Raw genomic sequence first — 22,749 nt, 5'->3', positions numbered from 1 at the left:
TCAGCAAGAAAGAGTCTTGCCTTCCAAAAGTTAGGATAGCTCCATGACTCTGAAGTGAGTAGCACACAAACATAATCCAACAAAAGCCAAAGCAAAACTATAGGAAACAAATTCAATGGAACATCAATCATGTTTCAGAGGTTATCCTGTTCCGTCCATGGTTTGGGTCACTTGGCAAGTAGGGTTTCAGAGAAAGTGAAAGAACCAAGCATCCATACCTTTTTGAATTCACGCACTTGGCAGAGTTTTAACAACCGCAGAAGGGACTAGAGAAAGTTCCGAAGCTTTCTGGTACAGTTTCTTCCATAATGTAAGCATAATGTATCTCTGTCTAATTACTCCTTTTCTTTACTTTCCCCCTTTTCTATTATGAAGCAAACACGAATGGATGAAACACCAAGATAATAAATGCAGGGCAGAGGGGTGGGGGAGGGAGGGAGGGAAGGATGGAAAGCCAGGGATAATAGTCAGAAGATAGGGTGACCAACCACCCCAGTTAGCACTAAAAGTCCCATATCCTGAGAAACCCCTCAGGTCCTCAAGTCCTGGGCAAATCAGGAAGGTCACTCTAATCAAAGATATTTAAAAAATGAAAAGAAAGATGAGTCTACAAGGAGAGGAAATTGGAAAAATAAGGTATACACTCAGTAAAAAAAAAGGAGAGTAGAGAAGGAAAGAAATGATAGGAAAACTCCCAAAAGTATTAATAATTTGAGAGAGAAAGAAAAAGAAATAAAGAAAACAAATGTGGAGAACTGAAAATGAGACGGAAGGTAGACAGAAAGGAACAGAAGGGAAAAGCATAGATGTGTTCCAGTGTTTTGACGTTGGGAATAATAAACAAGTAGGGAAATGAAACCAACAGTGCAAAGAGCGTCCTGCAGGCTGGCGCTCAGGGAAATGGCTTCTCCCTGGACAGCTCTGGGGCCCACCGTCCAAAGGGCTGGTAAGAATTTTGTTCTCTTGTCTAAACAGTCCAGCTGTTTGTGGCTCCCTCCCTTTTCTGCTTAAGTCATTCACAGACCCTGAAGTAAATTAAGTAGCCAGATCCCCTATCAGAGATTGCTCTGAGGTGATAATGATTCGTGATGCAGATATCACAAAACCAGCCACAGGAGGGAACTGAAGCTGGTTAGATAGAGTGGGACACATAAGTCACTAAGGGAGACGACAGTAAGAACAAAAGGGGAAATGGAAGAAAGGGACAAGCAGAACTAAGAACAAACCCAGACTCAGGGCACGAAATGTGGCCACAGGAGGAGGGAAGGCAAACACCTCAGAGGACCTGAAGGATCATTTTGCATGCCCTTCCCTCCTCAAACCCTCACTCCAGGACATCCAGAAGCAGTGCATCCATGTGCCTCTGGAGCCAGAGGTATGCTTACTAATTAAACTAATGGGACACATAATTAAACTAATGGGACACACAGCCAAAATCAAGTAGACAAAGCAAGAGTAACAGGGCTCTCTTGGGTACATTTCATATAAAAAGGGAAAGTTACAGAAAAGCAGCTTCTCAGACTTTTCCCCAGAGATAAAGATCAGGTGTTGCTTCACAGTGGTAGACACTGTGAGGGAATATTTAAAAAGAGGAGTCTATAACCTCTTGACCAGTAGAGGAGTCCCTAAGCCACGACCAAAATAAACAGTCATGATTCTACAGAAACATCGTTGAGTCTCAACTTCCTACATGATATGAATGCAAAATAGAGCTGATCATTCTATCACTATCTTATTCTAGTTTACATTCCTGTGAATTTTAGTAAAGATAGAAAAACATAGATGTAAAGATTAACTTGATAACTTCAAAGTATGATGATTTAATACTCACTTCGCAGCTGTCTCTTTATTTCTTTTGCGGGATCTAGCCAGTTCTGCAGGGGGAGAAAAAAAAGGTCAATTAACCCATAGGAAATAGTCCAGAGTCCAAAATGGAACAGTTTACAGTTCACGTACTTATTTAAGTGTAAACATTTTAACGAAGTCCTATGCAAACAGCTACTAGCATTCCACTGGGCTCAGCACTGATTTGTTTTTGAATGCGTGTTTGTGTGTGTGTTATAAATAAAATATTAAAACACTTTAAGGGGGGGTCTCTTGGGCCTCATTTTCTTGGATGTGAAATCAAACATCTACCCAAATGACGAGACGTAATACATCTGCATCTAGTCTTTATTCTATAGTAGTACGGCCAGCAAACAGCCCCTGTGGACACTGAAATGAGAGTTCAGTCAAGGACAATAATTGGCTCTTATTCATGGATAAAATGTGAATTGGAAACTATTGGTTAAAAGTACACATACCCCCATCAAACACAATTATCTCAACTCCTAAAGCCAATTCCTCCTTAAACTTTGTTTCTGCCTGCAACTGTACAACGCCATGGAGAAGTACTGTCAGATTGGAGCCAGTATTTTCCTTCCTGGAAGATTTAAACATCCTTTTAAAACTTCATTCCAAGTTGAAAGTCACAATCATAAGGAACTCCCTTTCACTTTTCCTTTATTTCCACCCTTTGAGAAAGTTAAAAAAGATTCTAGGAAACCACTATAATATCTTAAAGCGAAAAAGACCAAATTTGAACTACCAGGTTCAAACCCTCTAAGGACATTAAATATTTGTTTTTTAAAGCTACAGGCAAAAGATGTATCCAATAAAAAAAAATTTGCATATGTGTGTGTGTTTATGTATATGCTATATATATGTTTTTTTTAATACTTCTCCTACCTTATCCTCAAGTCATTATTAAAGTTCACTTTATCTTCACTAATAGAACAATTACATTTTTGAGATATATTAAACTGACTCAAATAATTGGCTTTAGAATAAATAAGTTTCATTCATTCTAAAAGCATCCCAAATCATGTATTATAACATCTGTGTTTAAACAGAATTTTATTCAGATACGTAAAGCAAACAATTAAAATGTTTACTGCTACATAGAAAATTATAACCTACTATCTTAACAATATGTTGAATGGGTACAACGGAACATTAAGTTACACACTATTAAGAAGTAGTAACAACAGGATGCTTTGAAAGCAAAGCTGCACAGACCGCCCCCCCCCCTCCACGGGTCTTACTGTACCATTCAGGGCTTACACTCAGGGCAGCAAGGATCCAAGGTGTGCACGGCCCTGTTCTAACACTGGCTATATTCAACCCTCTCAACAAAGAGTTACCAGAGCTTGGTCTAAGTTTCATAGCGCTGGTGGCCCAGCTGCATGGCCCACTGATGTGCAGGGCCAATGGGACCCTCTCACGGTACCTCCAGTGCTGCGTCAAGGAGCAGCTCTACTTCTCCCCGGAGAAGAGAGCCTGGCATTCAGCTTCCCGGCCCCGCAGCAGCTGTCCACGCAACAGCTGGCTCCCAAGTGGCGGGCTATCATGAGGCACAACGATGAGAAAAACGCATCATTCAGCCTCTGGCCCAGACAGGGGAGCGGCTGGGGGAGAGGGAAGGAGAGTCAAGAGTGTTGTGGTACTTCGTCCAAGGAAGTAACAACCACAGCAAGAAAAACTGAATCAGACACAACTCGTGCCAAACTGAAAAGGAAAAAAATCCCTCAGAACATGAGCACAGAAGAAAGAAGAGAGGGGAGAGGAAACTACTGGTCTTATTAAAGGCCTAGACACACCCTTCCAAATCCCCAGTTTCACTGTGTGACAATTGGTATAGATGTCTCTCACAGAACAGCAAAAAAAAAAAAAAAAAAGAAAAGACCTCTCTGTTCTCGGAGGAAGAGGGTGGAAGCAGCATCATCTTCTGTAACCCCAAGGAGTAACCCTGTGTCCCAGCCACCGGCACCGTCCATTCTCACATGAAGCACCAAAGCCTCGTACAAGTCACCCGACAGTTTCTGCACAGCACGCAGAGAGTCAATCTGGCTCTGCAGACCCAGGAGTATGAGTAATAAGTTTCTGTGCACCAGCCAACCACATTCAGACTCGCTGTCATTCTCGGGCCACTTTCCACAACATTGCCAGGCACAATATTAAGCCCAAAGCGGCTTATTCTCTTTATTTCAGAGCCCATCCAAAAACTGAGTGGGCAGAGTTTACCCGATATGATCAAACAGCGGCAGCAGAGAGGACTTGTTGCATTCACCGACCTGGTTTGCCCTTTGGTACCCGTCTGCTAACCACACCCACTTCCACACTGTGAACTCCATTCCCACCCAGGAGTAAGGAGGTCTTTGCAAGGCCAGGATAGACCATTATTCCCTGCATCCTTCACAGGACTTGGCAGTTCTAGGCAACCAGGGTAAGTACTAAATTAATACCTGTTGGCTGGTGGCCCACTGCTTGTCTCCTCCCTTCCCATGCTGTGATCAATTTAAAAGACCACAGGTTATATTATTTGTCTTAGGTTTATTTTTATTTGAATAATTAGCTCCAATGAGCACTTAGATCATGAGTGGGATACAATTTTATTGCCTAGGGTCATAAATTCATAAGTAAAAATACCAAAAATGCCTTAACATGACTTTTAAAAGAAATATCAGTCTATTATCTGCATTATCAATTGTAAGTAAATAGTAGACATAAAACTCTTTTTAACAGATAAATAATAAAAAAGAATTTCTTGGTTCTGACACTTGAGGAGTGCTGGGTGGATCAAGAAGCAGATGCAAAAAGATGGAAAAAGCCATCAGAGAATGACGTAAATGCACACACTCACACACACCATGACAGATGATAGTGCACCATTCCCATTTTTTAAAGATTTGGCTGCCACATACATAGACTTTGGAATCAGAACTACACGGAGTCAAATTCTGGCTTTCCACCAACTCTGTGACCTTGGGCTCATTCCCTGTCTTCTTTAAGCCTCGGTTTCCTCAACTTCAAGATGAAGATCATATCATCTACCCCATGGGGTTGTTCTCTTCAAACATTCATTCAAATGCTTCCTGAAGAGTAAGTACGCATGCAATGGACTTTATCTAGTGCCTTTAATAGTAGATGCTTTTTGGCAATGATAAAATTAAATTGTTCTATCACCTTTCAGTATATATCCCTTCTTCACATAATTTTTTATTTCCAAAGGAGATATATTACATATATTAAAGAAGTTAATATTTATGTGACTACTCCTACCCACAAAAAGTTAATAAATCAGACTCTGGATTCAAAAAATACACACACTGTAGTCATGGGCCAGATGAGATTAAAAATCAGACCCCTTCTCCCTAGAGAATCCTATCACAGGCTTCCAACAAAAGTAAATTAAAATTAAAATGTGGTCCTAGAATGTCAGTGTTATTAAATCACCTTAGAACATGAAATCAAGAGTCTGTGAATCAGCTGGGGGGGGGGGAAATGTTACATCTTTATCTTCATTAACCTTCAGCTGAAATTTAACATTACTATTAATCATGAATGTAGGGGGAAAAACAAAAAAAACCTGGCTAATATCAGCAGTGCCTTTAGCTTTGTCACTCATAGGAATCAAATCTATTTCCACAGCACATTATAGTAGTTGCAGATCTTAAAATATCATTTATGCTAATCAATATTTTGAAATCACAGTAGGGATTAGATATTAATGATGAATTTATCCCAATTTTTTAAATTAATATGTTGAGAATGTTATTTATTGGCTTCCTTCATAGGCCTGTTTTTTATAATCATACATTTCAAACACTGTTCTGAGAAGCAGCCCACAGAATTCACCAGACTGTTAAAGGAATCTAGGCACAAAGAAAAAGTTAAAACCAAAAACCTGCCTTGGAAGGTTAGAGAAAAAATTTTTAACTAAGCAGCAAACAGCTATACACATTTTTTTTTTTTCACACTTAAGTCTTTCTGTCAGTTAATTAGAGAAGCTCCTTAATCCTGCTCCCTTACCCACTGCAAATCTGAGGGCAGAACAGTCTTGGTTAACACCAAGTCTTCTGGTATTTCCCTATAATATTTTACTGGTTCTCAGAAAAAGTGTTAAATAAAGGTGATTCTCAATTATCTTCCAACAACAGAAACATCTAGAAAAATATAAAAGCTTGATGATGAATCACTCTATTTATAGTCATAGGATGTTGGTGTTAGAAAAAACCTGAGACTAGATGGTCCAAATGTCCAGGCTGACTGCAAAGAGCCTCACTCCCACCTAAGAGGCTATGAGTACCAGAACATCCTGCCACCCCGAGCCACTTGGGTTATTAGGGCCCCCTACTTTCTTGGCTTTCTTGACATCCCAAACTCCTATAACTCTCTCTGCCACCTCAAAAGAGCATTTATCCCCTCGATCAGTGCTTCTCAAGCCTAAAGGTATATGTGAATCACCTGAAGATCTAGTTAAAATGCAGATTACAAGTCAGTAAGTCCAGGGTGAGGACCCAGGATTCCTCACTGCTAACAAGCTTCTGAGTGACAGTGCTGCTGGGCCCTGCACCACCATTTGAGTAGTAGAACCAGAGCTTTCTTTTTGTGTAGAAATTCCTGTCTTTAACGGAAGTCAAATGTAGAGAGACATTTTTCAAGTCCTTTAACTGGCTTGTCAGGAAGACCTCCAGCCTTCACTGGTTAAATATTCTAATTGTTGACGGCCTCCTGCAGAAAGCCCTAGCAGGTGACTGCATCCTCCCCATCACACTGAACAGCTGTATCAAATAATGTCAAGAGCCACAGTCTTTTTATTCCACAGAAGTGCTAACCACTTTCACCTGGCAAACATGAGCACTCAGGCCCATCGACCGGCAGCATCTCCTCAGCAGTCTGAACATGCAGCCAGCTGCCTGTCTTGGGCCACTGGCCACACTAGATATAGAAAACAGCTCAAGATACAGTCACAAAATCTATCTTCTAATTCCCTCCTTCCCAAATCTCGTTCAGGGTAGATGCTAAGACCCCAGAGTTAGAAGTTTTTCCAAATGCCTAGCCATGCCTTCAAAATTGGTGCTTGTCAATTTTGTCAGGTGAGAGAAATTAAACTTAATCCAACACACACCCTATTACCAAATGTTAAAAGTAAAGAATAATTTTGTCTAAAATCTGCATTTTCCTTTAAGAATTTATAGCACTGAAGCAGATCCCCTTTATTATACCTCTGTCTAAATTAAGTCTAAGGACACTGCCATCACGTTGGTGTTAGCAGAAACCTTACAGGCCCTCTGCTACAGTGAAACATTCACTATGCATCTGGGAGAACATGATTCCAACACCTGTCTGCAGTATTATAAGGTGTAACTGGATTGAATATAGAATTTTATTGAAGAATAGTTTATATGTGACAAACAGTTTAATACGAGAGTTTTTAGTTCTAGTTTCTGGGGGAGGAAATGGTCTGGCCATCAGAGAAATGCGTTTATCAATTTTCATAAAGTTAGCTGTGGATATCAACTACACGTCAAACAAGCTCCCCTTTCAATATGACTTGAAGCAAAATGACATTAAAAACCCTGGGCTAGAGGCCAAACTCTGTTAACATCAAAAATTCAAGACAATATTTTCCCTTTAAAGATAGTCCAAAATCCTTAATGATGGTTCCATTTAGACATGAATACAAGAACTATATGGACGGGGAATTCTGTGTATAAAAGAATAACAGGTAGCTTGATTTCACATATTTCTAACGAAATTTTCCATAGTGAAGTTTACATGAGTTCTCTACAGACATTAAAAAGTTCTAACACTAATAATGATAGATTTTCATACTCAAGAGTAAAGTGGAAGGCTTCCAACCATGAGAGACACAGCACTACACTAAAATAAGATGAGATATTCCTTTCCATGGAAAATTTTCATACAAATAACCATGGCTTTACATTGCAATACGTTGAAATGATCAGTGACTGAAAACGTCCATAAATATAGATAATATTCAGCATTTTAAAAAGCAGTTTAAATCCTATTTCCTATAGTATCCTATTGTTGAAATTGCATGAGTTGAGTTGGTGCGATAGTAATAAGTTTCTATGGAAAAAAAAAAAGGACACGATACAAATCTATATTTGAAAAGTAAGAGTTCTTTAGCCCAGACGTCTCGAGGACTGGATTTTGTCTACATAAGCAAGAAGGAATAAAACAAAATATATACAACACAAAAGTTACAAAGGCAAATCAGATTATATATGAATGATTAAATATATTGCCAATCACATGTGAGCACTGATTTCCTGAAAAGTGAGTATTTCAGAAAGGACACCCTGCTGTTCATTCTCCCACTGTTCTATAGTTAAAGCCTAGATAACAAAGTGTGCGCCTAATTTTGTAAGCGTTTTCATCTCGAATTTTGTAAGAGGAACTACAGAGTAAAATAAGGAATTATGAGTTCCCTGTTTAGTATTAGCTTTTTTGTCGATGAGAACCTTATGGAGAACCCCTCCAAACTTAACCTTAATAGTCTCTGCCCTAATGACCTTAGCCTCTCCTTGACCTCAGCCATCCCTTTTCATAGCTGAACGCTCAGTTGTGTCACCACACAGAGGTCTCCACCTCATTAGATGTCACTGTTCCATTCTCAGATGCAATCATTTCCTCTCCTAAGTCTTCTAGCCAGTTATTCTCACTGTACCTGCCCGTCGACTTCTTTGGACTTTCATCCCTTGGTCCCAGCCATTTTCTCCCAGCCTATCAGCCCATTTCAGCTTCAGTTATGTTCCTGTGATCCTCTGAATAATCAGCTTGATAACCTGTGCATCAGCATCTCCAGTTTTCTCAATCTTTTGCCCTCTTACCATAACTACCGTGAACATAGCCAACTCCCCTTTAATACCCCATTTCTCCACTGTTATACCCAGGGTGCAGAGAGCAATTAGAGAAGCACACACCAATGTATTCTGCTGCCATCACAGTTTTATGACCTCCAATCTCAGCCGGACTGTCAACAGCAGTCCACATCTCTCCTAAATCGCTGGCTCGTCTACCTTCACTACCACAACCTCAACTGAGGCTACTTTTGTGCTCTGGGTGAGCAGTCCTGCTCATATTCCCTCTCTCAGACCTTTTTAAAGGCTAGACTGGTTGTCTTACATCACTGTGTCAGCCTATCAATGACTAATCATTTTTCTTAGGATAAAGGAGATCTCCCAAGCCTTGAAATATAGACATATATAGCCTAGATAGCCCTGCATAACCTGACCCCTTATCAACACCCAGTCTCCCCCCATTAACCACAACAGATGTCTTTCCATTTAGCAAGCGGACAGCTATTCCTGCCCAGGGCCCTGCATGTGTGCTTCCCACCTCCCTTCGCCCAAAGCCCACTCACACTTCAGATCTCTCCTTAAGCATCATTCTCTCCTAAGAAGTCTTCCCCGTTAATAACCTGAATCTTTCCTGTAGAACAGTAATCAAAATTTAGTAACTGTGTAATTCAGGTTTTTTCACTCTGTCTTCTCAACTAGGACTAAGTGGGGACATCCATGAAGGCAGGGTCTATGTCTTAATGATTTACTGCTAGAGTTGCAGAAGTACACTGGTTTGCACACAGGTCGTATTTTTTTTAATTGTGGTAAAAAAACACGTACCATAAAAATTTACCCTCTTAACCAACTGTTAGTGTACAGTTCAGTAGCGCTAACTATATCACATTGTTGTGCAACAGATTCTAGAACTTCTTCATTTTGCAAAACAAACTCTATACCTATTGAAAAACAACTTCCCATTTTCTCCTCCCCCCACTCCCAGGTAATCACCATTTTACTTTGTTTCCATGGGTTTGACTAGGGATACCTCATATAAGGGTCTCATACAGTACTTGTCTTTTTGTGATTAACTTCACTCAATATAATATCCTCTAGGTTCATCCATGTTATAGGATGAACAAGATTTCCTTCATTAAGGCTCAATAACATTCCATTCACCACACCTTGTATATGCCACATTTTGTTTATCCAATTCATCCATCAAGAAACATCTGGGTTGCTTCTATCTCTTGGCTATTGTGAGTAATGCTGCAATGAACACAGGTATGCAAATGTCTCTTCAAGATCCTGCTTTCAATTCTTTTGGATATATACCCAGAAGTAAGATTGCTAGATCACTTGGTAATTCTATTTATAATTTTTTGAGTAACCTCTATACTGTTTTCCTAATAGCTGCACCATACTACCTTCCCATCACCAGTGCACAGGGATTCCAATTTTTTCACATCCTCGGCAACATTTGTTATTTTCTGGGTTTTTTGTTTTGTTTTTTTATAGTGGCCATCTTAATGGGTGTGAGATGGCACACAGTATATTTAAAATATTTGATAATGTCTAGATATACAGATGTTACACAGATAAAAGGTAAGGAGGCCTCTACCCTCAAGAAGTTCCTAGAGCAATGGGGAGAAAGACTGATAAACAAATAAGGTTTGTGCTAAATGTCTAGATGACTGAACTGTCAACTCAATCCTCGAGTTGGGGGCGGGAGGGATGGTGGTGGAAAACAGTCAAGGAAAATCTCATAGAGTAGGATACCTAAGTTGGATCTTAAGGGAGAGTAGACATTCAGATACCAAAAAAAATGAGAAGGATATTCCAAATGTAAGGGATAGTATGTTCAAGCAGATATAGTATGGACTGGCAAAGCTCCTCTTAGGAGAGAAATTCGGAGTGAGTTCAATATGGACTGTATGTGAGAGGTTACTGAGAAATGAAGGTAAAGAAGTAGACGCAAGTCACAGGACCAAGACTGTAATTCACACTAAGAGGGTTAGATTGTATCCATTAAATGGTTTGAAGCCAATGAGTGCCAAGATGGGATATGCCTTCTCGAGAGTTCGATCTAGCAGCGAGGTGAAGAATCATCACAGAGGCCTGAGACTGGACAGTTAGACCAGTTAGGAGGCTAATAAAATATTCAAAGCAAGAGATGACAGGAGCCTAAACCAAAGCAAGAACTGTGGACAAAGAGAACCAAAAGAGGGATGTTAGCAGGTAGAAGAGACAGAACTTGTTGACTGATAGGCAATGAAAAGAGGTATAAAAATTAGAAGGAACCTCTCCCCACTCTTCAGGGAACAAATGAAGTTTAAGAGGAAGATGACGCGTTTGCTTTAAGACAACTGAGTGTAGTGTCCAGTAGGCAGTGAAGTATATGAGTCTGAGATTCAGGTGAAAGATATAGATTAGACACATAAGAGTCACCAAAATAAAAAATAGTGAATCCTTCTATCTAAACGCCACTTTCTCACGCCATCTACTGTTCCAGAAATACCGTATGTCTTAATGTAGCATATCCTATTTCTACTAACAGAACATGTTATTCTACATGTTCTACAACATATTAGATGGTCTTCCTTTTTTAAAAAGATTAAATGCTCCTGTGAATGTACCAAAATGTAATCTCAGAAAAAGTGGGTAATGACAGCCAAATTTCCATCACTTTCTCTTTTGCAGCTCTGAGGGCCAACAGAAGGGCACATGGTTGGAAACATTATCAAGACTACCTTATAATTTAAAGTCTAAAAAGAGCACCTAGTTTATTTAGTCAAATGTCTAATATGTTATTACTTCTAAGAAAAGTACTCTAAACAGAGTTCTAATGAGAATGCTCACACACTATTCAGCAGGCAGGCATGCAATTTAATTGTCTTTAGTTTAAATGTGGAATTAAACCACAAATTAGGAGTCAAAGATTTCAAACTAAGTAAGTTGAGAAAATTTAATTTATATATAATTATCACTCTTAGTACCTTATATTTCATTACCAGGATGTATAAATACAAATAATGATGGCATGCGGGCAAATAAAATTTACAGCCTATATCCATCTACCAACTGACTGTGACGTGAACGTTAGGCGCTGGAAAGTGCACTGTGACCAAGTGCTCTCTCTGTGCATCCTCAGACAGAACGATCACAGTGAGTCTGCCCACAGCCACCATCTAACAGACTTAAAAGGGCTTCACTTTAGGTGTAACCCTGGAACAAACCTTCACTCTTCTCTCCTATACTTAGTATCTTCTCCTCCAGAGTTAAGTCCCAATACTCAGAACGTGAAATAGAAAAGGAGCAGTCCTTCCTCAACAAAGAGGAAAGTGCTAGAGACTGAATGTTTGGGTCCTGCCCCAAAATTCACATGCTGAAAGTTAATCCCCAACGTGATAGTATTTGGAGTTGGGGCCTTTGGGGGTGATTAGGTCATGCAGGTGGAGCCCACATGAATGGGATTAGTGGCCTTATAAAAGAGGCTTTGGAGAGCTCTCTTGCTCCTTCCACCATGTGAGGACACCATGAGAAGGCCCTGTCCACGAGCCAGGAAGGGGGCCCTCACCAGACACTGAATTGGCTGGCACCTTGATTTTGGCCCTCCTAGTCAGGCGGGGCCTGAGTCTACCACCTCAGTCAGGCGGGGCCCTGCCTTTCTTTTTGCCCCCAATAACCCACACCACAGGGCAAGGAACACCTTCACCCCACACAACCACTAATCTGTTCAGCAAGGCAAACACTCTCTCCAGACAAGTACAAATGGATTCCCTTGACATTTCTTCCAATATGCCTGCTTTTCAGACAAGCTTAATTCCTAGAATACAGGGGAATTCAAGAGCTAAAAATTCAACATAAAAATTTTAAAACCAGTTCTTTCAGTTTCTAACAATTAATGTAGTATAAGATATTCCATTCTGTCTGCTTACGATATAAGTAGAAAAGCATACAAACACACAATAGCAAAAAGTTATATGTGAAAACACAAGTTTTCGATCTTTCCAAATTTCCCCAATGAACATAAAATATGTCATAGTAAAAACATAAAATAAGTTATTTGAAAGCTAAATTTTACACAGGTTACCCACAGTATTTTTCTAAGATGATATAAACAAACTTGAAATCACTTACTTTCTGCTCAGGGTTCTCCTGAAACACAAGTCCAAAGTAGTCCTTCTCCAAGAGATTGAGATGTTCACACACTCTGTCAAATAACACTTGTCCCTTAGCACGTTTCTGAGGAAAAAGAATAATATCTTTACTTTTCAAGCACTAATGAGTCCATGAGTACTGTAAACCAAGGGCATCATATCAGATAACATTATTTAGCATAAATTAATATGAAATATTTATATTCCAATCCTCTTTTATAACAATACCAAAAAGTGATTCATAACTTTTTCACTTTAGACTCCAACACACACATAAAGCATAAATTCTAAAACAAAAACACGATCAGCCTCTATGCTTTACTGTTACTCCATGTCAATATTTCAAAAACTAAAAAAAGTAAAATGCTAAGAGTTCACTTATTTGTTTTTCAAATAGTTCAAAAGTATGTCCAAGCTGCCTCCCTCAGTTCCTCAAGATGGCTCATGTCATGTCTACAAGGTATACTCTCCCCAGGAAAATCATTTAGCTCCATTCCTCAACGTATCCTAACACGATTCATCCCATCAGCACTTAGGTTTGATTTTTGTTCCAAGATATTTGTAGAGTAGAAATTATGTTTTTCAATACAAGCTACACTCTTTCTCAAGAATGATTCACTCTTTAGAACAAATCTTAAAAATAGAAGGGAAAGGAACTGAGACAGTAAATGAGCTGCCTCTAAGGATTTAACCTATTTTTGCCTTGCTTTGTTGTGTTTTATTTTTTTTTTAATTGAAGAAGCTGCTATGAACAGAGATACAAAGCCTGTGACAGCCATAGAAGAAAAGCTCATTATTTAATCAATGGCAAAACATAAAGTGGTGACTCCAACTAAGATGCACGGCCCTGGGAACCCCCAACTGCAAAGTCAGGTTAGACACATGCCTCCCTGCCCTGCGTGGATATAAGCAACCCCTGGACTGAGCGTGAGAAAGAAACAAGCCAGCAGACTTGTTCATCTTCAAGATGAATGCCCTCACACTATCAAAATGTCTACTAGTTAGTTCATCCAGTGTGTGAAAATGAATGTTTCCCACACAAACATCTTTAAAAATGGAACGAGATATAAAAGACATTTCAATTTCCAATCAGGACAACTCTGATAAGGGGTTTCAAAAGATAAAGTCTTCACAGAAACTCAATTCAAGAGTGCGTTTCTCTCCTCTAACCTTTTCTTCCTCCTCTTGTTGAACCACAGGTAAGAAATCCATGCCTGAAGGACCTGCGAAGGAGAATCTGCAACTTTTATTATCAAACTTTTTATAGTAACTTTTTTTTATTAAAAGGTAGAATTACATTAAATAGTAGAGGGAAAAGGGAGAATGCCACACAGATTACATTATTTCAACATTTCAAGAAATGTGCTATCCACATCACTAAAGATTCAAAAAATGACTAAGTACATGTAAAACAGATATGTGTTTATGTGTCCACATATTTAAGTACATGCAAATAATAGTGTAGTAAATAAGAGTACTGGGCTCTGGATTCCAAATACCAAAGTTTTAAATACCTTTCCATTATTTATAATCTATGTGACCAGGGACAAGACACTTAACTTCTATTTGCCTTAATTTGTACATCTGTGAAATGGGGATAACAGAATATACCACAGAGGACGTGGTAAGTACTCAATGAGTTATAATACATAATGAGAGCTTAGAACAGTGTGTGGCACATAGTAAGGGTTTAACCAATATTGGCTCTTATTATTATAAGCTGGAGAGCTTTATAACATGAAAAATGACTAACTTCACTTACATGAAATTTTGTGTTGAACTTTTAAAATGAAAGGTTCTGAATTTCAAACTATCTGGTCTGCATGCAATGATTAATCTAAATAATTAAGACTGAGTTTGGAAGTATTTTAAATTAACTTCATGAGGAGAAGGTGACTCATATCATGATTGTTACTTTCTTAAATGTGCAGTAAAATCCATTATCTCTTCTTCCTAAGAGCCTGGAGTAGATGTGAGGAGATTTGGTTGCAAACAACAGCAAAGAATATTTCAAAGGTAATCAATAATCCAAGATAGACTTCGCTTTCTCTGACATTAATTTCAACAACATTGTTCACTCCTCAATCTCCAGTGAGTAATTGCCCAGCATAATAGGTGCTTGTTGAATCAACTAAAAATACAATATTACAGTGTACTCTGTGTGACATACTTCTTTTAAATGAGGTGACATTTACCCACTCAGGCTCATAGTGACTGACCATAGTTATAATTTCAGTGCCTACTTTGTAATTAGGAAGTGTCTTTATCTAAGATAACAAAGGGAGAAAACTATTACAGCTCTTGCCACATCTATCTACTTGTTCATCACACACTATGTGTTTATAATGAGGTACAAATGAGTCACAGAAGATATTCTACTACTATGAAGCAGAGATTATCTTCTTATTTAGAAAGACACTAAGAACTCAAAGGAAGCTTATATAAGAAGTTGGCGTTTAATCAGATATAGTTTCCAAACAAACTTATTACTTCTAGGAAACCTCTGACTAAATGACAACTACTTTCAAATAAGCTAACTACTGAAATTGATTAGCCGTAGAAATCATGGAGAAACGTGACAGCGTCGAAGGAGATTCATGCTAGTTTATTTGGTTGCAATGCTATTTGAAATTAGGGTAAAAAGGACAGTCAAAACAACTGATGTTTATACATACAAACCTCAGTTCAAAGAGAAAAACACATTCTAACATTGGCTTACAGTCAATTTTTATTAATAAACCATACGTTCTCACTGGTTTCCATTTCAAAAATAGAAACATGCTCTCATGGACAGCATTCCCCTAAAAGATTACAACATCCGCAAAGCTCACCACCGCAATCTGGTGTTGGTACCGCTGGGCAGCAGAGGGAAGACGCGTCCGCATGGGGCTGCAGTCAGACTCAGTCCCTCCCTCGTTCGACGTTGTGTAAGCTGTTTACTATTACTGGACGAGTGTGACCGTGGGCGAACCACTTAGTCTCCTTAACTGTAAGATGAGATCGCAGCTCTCTCACAGCTCACTGTGAGGGTCAAATTAACCCAGTAAGAGAGTGTATGTCAAAGTGCCACACCAAGTGCCTCGCTCAATCACAGCTGAATTCTCTTCCCAACTGTCTTTCATTAGCCCACATCTAACAAACACCAAAATATCTTCTAGATGCACAGACTGCCTCTCTATGATTCTCTCCTTCCCTTTTCCAGGAAACAGGTATTTTAAATGCTTGATAAGATCTTAACTACGTGCACGTATTACTTAAGCTTCCATTCAGCATCTCCACCCTCAGTGTACTCAAAGGCTGGCTGGGAAGACAAAAAAGCAACAATACTATGAGGCGTGTACTGAAAGATGCACGTACAAAGTGCATGGAGGAACACCAAGAATGGAATAGTAACAGCATCTGAGAAATACCATAGCTTTGGGTGTATGCAACTTTTCTGTAAGCCTAAATTTATTTTTAAATAAAAAGTTAAATTACCAAAAAAAAAAAAAAAAAAGAAATATCATAGCTTCACCAAGACTGTGGCATCTGAAATGAATCTTAAACAAGGAAATGATCTTTTAAGATAAAGTAATAGCATATTCAAAAGAACTTACTTTTCACTTTGGATGTTTATAAAGTCTGACAGAACCAGTTTCTATTCAAAAGATACTGGAGGTTACAGAACGATGAACTCTCAGGTGACCGCAAGGGCTTGCCAGGCTAAAAAGCTCCACATATACTAATTCTGTATCTAATATATATCAGTTCCTATGTTAAGACATTGAGGAAAGAACCATAAATAAGACACATATGGTGGTCTCAGGAACTTTACATTAGAATGGTAGACACAGAAAATAAAAACGAAACCTACCCCCCCTGAAAAAAAAGTCCTATGAGTCTACCCCTCTAGACTGAACTAGGTACCTGGTCCAACTTGTCCAAAGAACACTGACCAGTGGCCTATGAGATATAAGAGCTCTACCCAACGACAATGTCTTACTCTGGGGATAAAGATTACCAGATACAACCACATCTTCCTTCAGGGAGTTTAAATACAAGATAGATATACACACACACACTCGTACACACACATACTCATACATACAGAGCCACAGAGTGTGTAAACACAGAGGGAGAGCCAGTGAGAAGGCAGTATGCAGAAGCCAAGGGTATCGGGGGCAGACTTATATTTGCCAAAGTATGCTCTATTGTTCCCATTGGTCCCATGAGATGCTTCACATATACACCCAAATCCCCAAAAAAGGGAGTAGAGTGGGACAAGGAAAATTCTGCCTAATGTACACAACTACTGAGCATCAAAACTCCTATTTGCATATAAGATACCCTGAGAAGCTCTATGGTGGGAAAATAAAAAAAACTTGTTTATCATCATTCAACCTGATGTTTACCAAAATTATTTGGCTAAATAAACTACTATCTTTCTTTAATACAACACTTACTAACTTATTCCACATCAGAATTACTGATCTACAGACGCTACCTCAAGAAACGAGAGAGAGAAAAATTACCATGACATGGTCCTCAAGCAGATTTGGAGACTGTTAATAACATTATCTTTTTTATTCCAAACTGACACAAGAGAGAATTCAGTTTAAACTGGTCCAGGATTGGAGTACCCAAATGTCTGGCTAAAGCAAATGATTCCCATAGATAAAATCCCAACAAGCATAATCAAAAAAATCAAAAACACACAAGGAAACCAGTTACTATTATTGACCATCAGACACGGTATCAGAATCAGTTATTCAGAGACTGAAGACAATGGAATTACCAAGTACAGAACACAAAATTAGTATGTTTCTATATGCTGAAAGAAATAAATGAATATTTTAAAATATCAAGGAAAAAGCAACTATCAAAAAGCAGATTCTTAAAAGAACCAATTAGAACATCTAGAAATAAAGCTATACTAATTAAATTATAATCCAAATGGACAGGGCTTGATAGAGTTAAAGAGAAAACCGGTGAACTGGAAGATAGATCTGAAAAAATTATCCAGAATACAGCACAGACAGATGAACACTATGAAAGAAATTCACAGACATGTAAGATAGAAGAAGGGGTCTATATATACCTCCCCAGAATTCTACATGAAGACAACAGAATAAGGGAGAGGCAATGTTAAAAGAGTAATGGCTGATAAATGCTGAAAGTCTCAAATTAAGAAAACCCAATGGATTTCTAGCCAGATAAAATAAAACCCATTAACCTACAATCACTTTATTCCATTAAATATTTACAAACATTAACATTCAAAAGATTTTGGCATGCATTATTTTAAAATAATAGACATTATAAAGCCATCAAGACAAGAAGGAAAGAAACATGAGACAGGGAATAACAAGGAGTAGAGAAAGAAAATTGTAACAGAAAACCCAGAGAAGTTATTCTTTAAAAACCTAAAACTGATCTGCCTTGTAAGCTAATTCAAAAAGGCAAACAAAATAGTACATTTCTTCTTATCTCATAAAGAAAACACATCAAATACTCAGGAGGCATACTAAATAATATACATTAAATGGACCAAGTTATTACATTTTATAAGCATTAATCTGTAATCAAACTTGCCTGAGTGTGCTGTGACAGCAATAAGACCCAGTGGCTCACAACTTCTTTTTTGCCTTCATGCTGTTCGCAACTCACTCCATAAATAAAAATTCTCATCATTTGGGGAAGAGGAACCAAGACACAACTCACAATGCAAGTACATAAAAATATGTGTGTGTTTGTGGGGGGGGGGATTCCCCCTGGTGGCACTGGTTAGGACTCCACGCTTCCACTGCAGGGGGCACGGGTTCAATCCCTGATCAGGGAACCAAGATCCCACATGCTACGCAGTGTGGCAAAAAAAAAAATGTATGGGGTCATGCAAGATGAAATTGTTCCTTCTCCTCTCCCAGATTCTGGTATGTACCACCTTTCATGAAAATCTTCAAGTCTCAACAGTTTCTTAGAAACATACCACAGCAGAATGGTAATAACATAGATTTGAACGCCAGCCCCACCTCTTAACAGCTGTGTAACCTCAGGCAAGTTATTTAACTTCATTTTGTCTCAGTTTCCTCTCTTTAAAATAAAAATATTCACCTTATGATGGTGATCAGAGAATTGAATGAAGTATATTTAAAGTACTTAATAAAATGTTTGGCACATTACGTGAATGCACTAAAAGGCAGCTGAAAGCACAGGACCTTTCTGGGCTGTTCTAAAATAATAACTGATTTTAAATATCATTATAAAGAGCTTTCACAGTTATTTCATCTAATCTCATTTCACAATAAGAAAACTGAGGTTGGAGACAGCTTAACTGCTCTAACTTTTCAGTCTGATTCCCTGAATTTCTTTTAAAGCAGGCATCCCCAACTGCAGGCCGCACAGCAGGAGGTAATCAGCGGGCAAGGGAGCGAAGCTTCATCTGCCGCTCCCCATTGCTTGCGTTACCACCTGAACCATCCGCCCCTGCCTCCCCGACCCTGTTCGTGGAAAAATTGTCTTCCACAAAACTGGGCCCTGGTGCCAAAAAGGTTGTGGACCACTCTTTCAAAGAGCTGAATTCTTACCTGCAATATATATAAACATTAGTACTCTACATTTCTATCCAGGAAGGCAATTTTCTCCTATTATCATTCTTTTCATTTTTTATAAACAACTTGAATTCTAGTGCATGGAAGGACTACAAACACACATTTGTCAACCAAGCAGAATACACAGATATTTTGCTTTACAATGTGCACCTAAGATATCAGTATATGTAGCTGGTTCATTAGTTGTCATAGCTGCCTGTCCCAGATAAAAAGGTCTACTGACTTGCCAAGGCATACTCTAAATTTCTTTCCTACATTTATTTCCAACTGTTGAAAGCCGACCTCTAGACCAATCTCCAAATTCTCCTCTGTGAAGCCTATTCCAAGCTCCCAATATTCATCTTTCTCCTTCAGGCACTTTATTTCACATCTATGCTGCTTACTCTTAACTTCTACTCCTTTTTTTTTTTTTTAACATCTTAATTGGGAGTATAATTGCTTTACAATGGTGTGTTAGTTTCTGCTGTATAACAAAGTCAATCAGCTATACATATACATATATCCCCATATCTTCTCCCTCTTGTGTCTCCCTCCCACCCTCCCTATCCCATCCCTCTAGGTGGACACAAGGCACCAAGCTGATCTCCCTGTGCTATGTGGCTACTTCCCACTAGCTATCTATTTTACATTTGGTAGTGTATATACGTCCATGCCACTCTCTCACTTGGTCCCAGCTTATCTTTCCCCCTCCCCATGTCCTCATGTCCATTCTCTACGTCGGTCTTTATTCCTGTCCTGCCCCAAAGTACTTCAGAACCATTTTTTTTAGATTCCATATATATGTGTTAGCATACGGTACTTGTTTTGCTCTTTCTGACCTACTTCACTCTGTATGACAGTCTCTAGGTCCATCCACCTCACTACAAATAACTCAATTTCTTTTTCATGGCTGACTAACATACCACTGAATGGATGTGCCACATCTTCCTTATCCATTCATCTGTCGATGGACACTTAGGTTACTTCCATGTCCTGGCTACTGTAAACAGAGCTGCAATGAATATTGTGGTACATGACTCTTTTTGAATTATGGTTTTCTCTCTGCTGGGTCGTGTGGTAGTTCTATTTTTAGTTTTTTAAGGAACCTCCATACTGTTCTCCATAGTGGCTGTATCAATTTACATTTCCACCAACAGTGCAAGAGGGTTCCATTTTCTCCACACACTCCCCAGCATTTACTGTTTGTAGATTTTTTAAGGATGACCATTCTGACCAGTGTGAGGTGATAGCTCATTGCAGTTTTGATTTGCATTTCTTTCATGATTAGTGATGTTGAGCATCCTTTCATGTGTTTGTTGGCAATCTGTATATCTTCTTTGGAGAAATGTCTGTTTAGGTTTTCTGCCCAGTTTTGGATTGGGTTGTTTGTTTTTTTGATATTGAGCTGCATGAGCTGCTTGTAAATTTTGGAGACTAATCTTTTGTCAGTTGCTTCATTTGCAAATATTTTCTCCCATTCTCAGGGGTGTCTTTTCGTCTTGTTTATGGATTCCTTTGCTGTGCAAAAGCTTTTAAGTTTCATTAGGTCCCATTTATTTTTGTCTTTATTTCCATTTCTCTAGGAGGTGGGTCAAAAAGAATCTTGCTGTAACTTATGTCATAGAGTGTTCTGCCTACGTTTTCCTCTAAGAGTTTTATAGTGTCTGCACTTACGTTTAGGTCTCTAATCCACTTTGAGTTTATTTTTCTGTATGGTGTTAGGGAGTGTTCTAATTTCATTCTTTTACATGTAGCTGTCCAATTCTCCCAGCACCACTTATTGAAGTGGCTGTCTTTTCTCCCTTGTATATTCCTGCCTCCTTTATCAAAGATAAGGTGACCACATGTGTGTGGATTTCTCTAGGCTCTATCCTGTTCCATTGATCTATATTTCTGTTTTTGTGCCAGTACCATACTGTCTTGATTACTGTACCTTTGTAGTATGGCCTGAAGTCTGCGAGCCTGATTCCTCCAGGTCCATTTTTCTTTCTCAAGATTGCTTTGGCTATTCGGGGTCTTTTGTGTTTCCATACAAATTGTGAAATTTTTTGTTCTAGTTCTGTAAAAAATGCCATTGGTAGTTTCATAGGGATTGCACTGAATCTGTAGATTGCTTTGGGTAGTAGAGTCATTTTCACAATGTTGATTCTTCCAATCCAAGAACGTGATATATCTCTCCATCTGTTTGTATCATCTTTAATTTCTTTCATCAGTGTCTTATAGTTTTCTGCATACAGGTCTTTTGTCTCCTCAGGTAGGTTTATTCCTAGGTATATTATTCTTTTTGTTGCAATGGTAAATGGGAGTGTTTCCTTAATTTCTCTTTCAGATTTTTCACCATTAGTGTATAGGAATGCAAGAGATTTCTGTGCATTAATTTTGTATCCTGCTACTTTACCAAATTCATTCATTAGTTCTAGTAGTTTTCTGGTAACATATTTAGGATTCTCTATGTATAGTGTCATGTCATCTGCAAAGTGACAGTTGTACTGCTTTTCCGATTTGGATTCCTTTTATTTCTTTTTAGTCTCTGATTGCTGTGGCTAGAACTTCCAAAACTATGTTGAATAACAGTGGTGAGAGTGGGCAAACTTGTCTTGTTCCTGATCTTAGTGGAAATAGTTTGTTTTTCATCGACAGCGATGTTGGCTGTGGGTTTGTCACATATGGCCGTTATTCTGTTAACGTAAGTTCCCTCTATGCATACTTTCTGAAGGGTTTTTATCATAAATGGGTGTTGAATTTTGTCAAAAGCTTTTCCTGCATTAATTGAGATGGATGATCATATGGTTTTTCTCCTTCAATTTGTTAATATGGTGTATCACATTGATTGATTTGCATATATTGAAGAATCCTTGAATTCCTGGGATAAACCCCACTTGATCATGGTGTATGATTCTTTTAATGTGCTGTTGGATTCTGTTTGCTAGTATTTTGTTGAGGATTTTCGCATCTATGTTCATCAGTGATACTGTCCTGTAGTTTTCTTTTTTTGTGACATCTTTGTCTGGTTTTAGTATCAGGGTGATGGTGGCCTCGTAGAATGAGTTTGGGAGTGTTCCTCCCTCTACTATATTTTGGAAGAGTTTGAGAAAGATATGTGTCAGCTCTTCTGTAAATGTTTGATAGAATTCACCTGTGAAGCCATCTGGTCCTGAGCTTTTGTTTGCTGGAAGATTTTTTTTTTTTTTTTAATTTATTTTTGGCTGCATTGGGTCTTTGTTGCTGTGTGCGGGCTTTCTCTAGTTGCGGTGAGTGGGGGCTACTCTTCGTTGTGTTGCGCGGGCTTCTCATTGCAGTGGTTTCCCTTGTTGCAGAGCACGGGCTCTAGGCCTGCAGGCTTCAGCACTTGTGGCATGTGAGCTCAGTAGCTGTGGCTCGCAGGCTCTAGAGCAC

General features: G+C 38.8%; 1 protein-coding gene and 1 long non-coding RNA gene across 26 annotated transcripts in view; one reads left to right on the top strand and one right to left on the bottom strand.

Moving 5' to 3' along the window:
• EPB41L2 (erythrocyte membrane protein band 4.1 like 2) overlaps nucleotides 1–22,749 on the bottom strand; it is a 214,170-nt gene that overhangs the window by 67,586 nt on the left and 123,835 nt on the right. For all 25 annotated transcript variants that reach the window (XR_014267271.1, XM_082474499.1, XM_082474506.1 and 22 more), the window contains 2 exons: nucleotides 12,768–12,872; nucleotides 1,832–1,874 (listed from right to left, as the gene is read on the bottom strand). Coding sequence is in view for 24 of the 25 variants with exons in the window: in XM_082474499.1 (XP_082330625.1) it covers nucleotides 1,832–1,874; nucleotides 12,768–12,872 (148 nt within the window). In the remaining variant the exon portion in view is untranslated. The remainder of the gene's footprint in view (nucleotides 1–1,831; nucleotides 1,875–12,767; nucleotides 12,873–22,749) is intronic.
• Nucleotides 12,880–22,749, top strand: part of LOC309666952 — a 31,436-nt gene continuing 21,566 nt past the window's right edge. Inside the window, exon 1 of the long non-coding RNA XR_014267411.1 lies at nucleotides 12,880–22,715. This is a non-coding gene — a long non-coding RNA (uncharacterized lncRNA). The remainder of the gene's footprint in view (nucleotides 22,716–22,749) is intronic.

This window comes from Balaenoptera physalus (genome assembly GCF_965194825.1).
Source record: "Balaenoptera physalus genome assembly, chromosome: 9".
Lineage (NCBI taxonomy): Eukaryota > Metazoa > Chordata > Mammalia > Artiodactyla > Balaenopteridae > Balaenoptera > Balaenoptera physalus.
This window is presented reverse-complemented; position numbering and strand designations above follow the sequence as displayed.